At 35.2% G+C, this 4517-nt stretch overlaps 1 protein-coding gene across 1 annotated transcript in view; it reads left to right on the forward strand.

Moving 5' to 3' along the window:
- Positions 1–3648, forward strand: part of LOC116704735 (myosin-16) — a 127227-nt gene extending 123579 nt beyond the window's left edge. The window contains exon 30 of the mRNA XM_032540343.1: positions 973–3648. Within this exon, the coding sequence (XP_032396234.1) occupies positions 973–1096 (124 nt within the window). The 3' untranslated portion in view covers positions 1097–3648. The remainder of the gene's footprint in view (positions 1–972) is intronic.
- Positions 3649–4517: the final 869 nt, after the last annotated feature.

Genomic DNA, 4517 nt, shown 5'->3' on the forward strand with positions numbered 1-4517 from the left:
ATCAATGTTTTTAACTTTTTCTTACTTGTTCTTACACTTTTTTCAATGTTTGTCACTTTTTTTTACGTTTACATACAACACTACATAACACTAACTTATTAACCTTTGTTTTACAACTATTTATGGAATTTATGGTCATTTTTAGGACATTATACCTAATTTTTTAGTTAGAAAAGCAGAAATTACAAATTATTTTGATTAAAATTAAAGGAATGTATGTAGACGGATAATCATAGACTGGAATATGTCAACTTTTCCTCATTACTATTTCAAAAAACACTACTTTCTTTTTTTTAAATTGCTATAAAATTGAATAAGACACCCCAAAATTAATAAAAGTAGAGATTTGTACTTGCCAAAGAGTGTTGTGTGGAGTCAATCATGTTATTTTGGGGAATTAAAATGAACATTGATGTAGGTCAGTTTGACCCGAGGACAACACAAGGGTTAAACTTTGACCTTGTTGCCGCTGACAACGCAACCAACCAACCAGAAGCAATGATGACGTATACCTGTGCTGTAGCTTTGCAGCCCTACCTCACAGCTCGGCCGTGGATCATATGTAGGCTGGCTTTATACACACACACACACACACACACACACAGACACACACACACACACACACACACACACACACACACACACACACACACACACACACACACTGGTCAGAAATGGAATTTGACAGTCACCCCCTACAGTTGTAAAAGTAGAAATACCTGAATGATGGCTCTGTCAGGGATAATTACATCCACGTAATTTGGCATCAGTATTGTTGCTATGGTTACGAGCTTTTTTGGGGGCTTTTTTGGCCTTTGTTTGATAGAACAGCTGAAGAGAGGAAAGGGAGGAGACAGAGGGGATGAAATATTTCTGTAGAAAGGTTAACAACATGCAACAACATACATGTACAGTCGGTCACAGTTGCATTGTTGTCATGGACAAATTTAACCCCTTATGTCTCTCTAACAGGCGGAAGGAGACGCTGACGATCCGTCAGACTCTGGACAACCTGAAATTGGACCTGAGCGTCGACGACGAAGACGGCGACCATCCGCTGCCGCAGCAACAAACAAACAACGTCACCAAAGTGTGAACCCTCCCGCTCCACCCATTCTTCACACCGACGGGGCAGATAGGGCGTGGTGACATGTGCAGGTTGCACAATACTAAATTCCAGAAAAGAAGCATAAATGAACGAATGGGACTTCTGAAATGTAACATCTTCGAGATTACTAATTAACCTGAATTTTTGGACCCCAGAATTCCACCGAATTCCACATTTTTCAAGATTTTACAAAATCACCTCAGCAGTCGTGAATGATAAATTATTTCCAAATAGAACTCTTGAAGTCATCTTGTAAAAATGACAGTCTTTTTTCATATCGCAATATATATATCGCAGGAAAAAAGAATTCTTTTTTTGCAATATTGTTTATGCCTAACGTGAGGTATAACGATCCACAGAATATTCTCTATAGTTAGGAAGTATGACACATCGTTGCCCCTTCCACTGAAGTCAAATGCCTCTTTTGACATGTCGAACATCACCTCTCTTCTTTTCTATTACATAGAATATTACATGCAATCATATTCAGATGCTGACAGACACAAAATAAAAAACTTACTGGTGACTTAAACTTATAGTTATGATTCGGATTTGAATAACGGTGCATGGTAGTTGTTGAATGTGTTTTTGTAGTATGTCAATGTTGGAGTGTGAATTTCCAATTCCCCCCAAAAAAAGTCACGCGCTCAAAGAATCGCCGGTTATTCGTAGATTTGACAAACTTCTCTGATTTTGCAGCGTTATTTGCTGAAGCTTTTGTTTTCAGTTCTTTTTATTATAAGGAGGGTTTTTCCATCGTTTGGTTTAGCGTGTGGAACGCATCTGCAGTATTTGAACATATTTTTGAACATATTTCACACGCGTTGTTGACATATTACACGGTAAACTTAAGAGGAGGGATCCTTGGATATGATTGTTGCTGCTTTTGATTCATATACAAAACAAAAAAAAAGAGTTAAGAAAAGTAAGATTATTTATATTTTTTGTAGAATGAAATGTATGATTTAATGATTGAATTTTCTGTATTTTTCAATTACGTGCGGGGCAAAAAAAAAACATTTTAGAGAATGAAATGGATGATTTTTGAGTTTAGTTTCAGGTATTTAGGGGTCTTGCTGCTGTATTGGTAGTACTTCCTGTTCCTCTCACATACAGTATCTGTTCATGAGATATGATTTAAGGAATAAGATTTTAGGTGTCCGTAAAGAAGACCAAAAAAAAAATCTCACTTCACACTTGGCGTTAATGTGCATCTTTGTTAATTGTATTTTTTTTTTTTTGTATAATTTATTGTATCAAATCTAACAAAATTAATAAAGAATGTTTACTAGAATAAGACGTTTTAGCTCTCAGAAGTAAAATGAATAGAAATACATTTGGGAACAATGATGTGTGTTAATGCAAAGTGAGAAAGGGGCAAACAATGTAGATAAGCGATTGCAGGGCTGTACTCAAGACCACCTTTTTTGAGTCCAAGACAAGTCCAAGACCAGGACTAGTCGAGTCCGAGTCAAGACCGAGTCCAAAACGGTTTGAGTCCGAATCAAGACCGAGTCCAGGACAGGAAAAAAAGGTCTTATGCATAATAGTAATCATCAATCAAAGATAATCATTTTGGTTTTCACTTTCTCCAATATTATTATCAACATTATAAAGACACCTGGACAAAAGCCATGTCTGGCAAGACCAGTGGCCGAGACCGAGACAAGTCAGAGTCCATAGAAAAACAGTCTTGAGTCCAGACTCGAGTCCAAGACCAGACTCGAGTACTACAGCCCTGATAGATTGTGTTAGAAACGCAATTTATGTGCTATGATGGAAATGAACATGGCTGGGTTGTTAAATTTTAACCATCGGTAAAAATGAATTAGTAATGATTCTCAAATATTGACCGTGGCCAAAATGTTCAATACTTTCACCCTTGTGTTGTCTTCCCGTGAAAAAAAAAAAACCTTTTGGTTATCTTTTTTAAGCATTATTTTGACATTTTTTGTCACTTTTTCAATGTTGTGGGTGCTTTTTTGCCAAAGCTTTTTGATATTTTTAATGTTGACATTTTCAGCGCATATTTCGACGGCCCATTTTTTTCTGCAAAAAAAAAAACGGGTCAAATTTGACCCAAGGACAACATTAACATTAACGTTAATGTGAAGGAAAACTCCCTTCTGATTAAGTCATGAGAATATTAAACCCAGCCCTGTTCTGCATATTCCCTGCTTGAAGGTCTGTCAAATCCATAAAGCTAATATTCAGATATAGTTCTCTGTAATGTTTACATTTGTTGGTGTATTTTGATTTTTTTTGGAAACAGGAACTTAAATCACATGACATTTTTGTATTTTAGCTGTTGGGAATGTGTACTACAATGTCACTTGTGTTTTTTTTTGGAGTTTATCATTCTCATAACAGCAAGTGGCAGTGTCTACAGATATGTAAAAAGAAATATGTTTCACTGACTTATTTTTATAACTTCAAATTCTACTGGTTCTGCTCTTCTCTCTGTATTTATTTTTCCCATTCTCTCTTTTGGTGAGAAGTTTCTTAGTACAAAATGCAAATAAAGTCTTCTCCACTGTGAATTCTAGTTATTGTTTTTTGTATTTTTTTTAGGAAAAATCAGTTATACAAAACATCAATATCTGGCACAGCGTTTAATGATATTCTATTTCTCTACATGTAGATGAAAAACCCTCACGTAATTTTTCAGACAATTGTCTAAAATCATTCGAGCAATTGCACAAAACCCACTTGAAATCACAAATAAGGCATTGTGCAGGAAAACCTTAATCAAAAATCTATTTGAATTGGACTTATACTCCTTAATTAAAGCCCATTTATTATGAATAAATTAAAATCACAATACTCCATTTTGCAAAAATGCTATTGTTTTTAGCTGTTTAAGTGTCCATTACTACATAGCAAATGGCTACCTTAAACAGTAGAAACACGGCATAGCATCTTGGTGGTTTGCAAAATTAGTTGTAATTAAGGATTGAAAACTTTTGGAGGTTAAAACCCTTTACGTTTAACATGTCGTCAAATCTAGACGCCACGCTAGGTTGATTGCCAGTGACTTGGAAAACAACATGTATGACAGGATTTATTAACCCTCGTGTTGTCCTCCCGTCAAAATTGAAAATCAACACTTTTCTCGATGTTTTTAAATTTTTCTTACGTTTTTGTCCCCTTTTTTTGACACTTTCTTTCAACGTTTGTCACTTTTTTTAACGTTTTCAACACTACGTAGCACTAGCTTATTAACTTTAGTGTGACGGTTATCTTTGCAATATATGGTCAACAAATCTCAGTTATAGGAAATTACATTCAATTTTTTATATAGAAAAGCAGAAATTAGGAATTATTTAGACTAAAATGAAAGGAATGTATGAAGATGGATAATCCCAGACTGGAATATGTCAACTTTTACTCAATACTATTTCAAAACCAC

This window comes from Etheostoma spectabile, chromosome 16 (genome assembly GCF_008692095.1).
Source record: "Etheostoma spectabile isolate EspeVRDwgs_2016 chromosome 16, UIUC_Espe_1.0, whole genome shotgun sequence".
Lineage (NCBI taxonomy): Eukaryota > Metazoa > Chordata > Actinopteri > Perciformes > Percidae > Etheostoma > Etheostoma spectabile.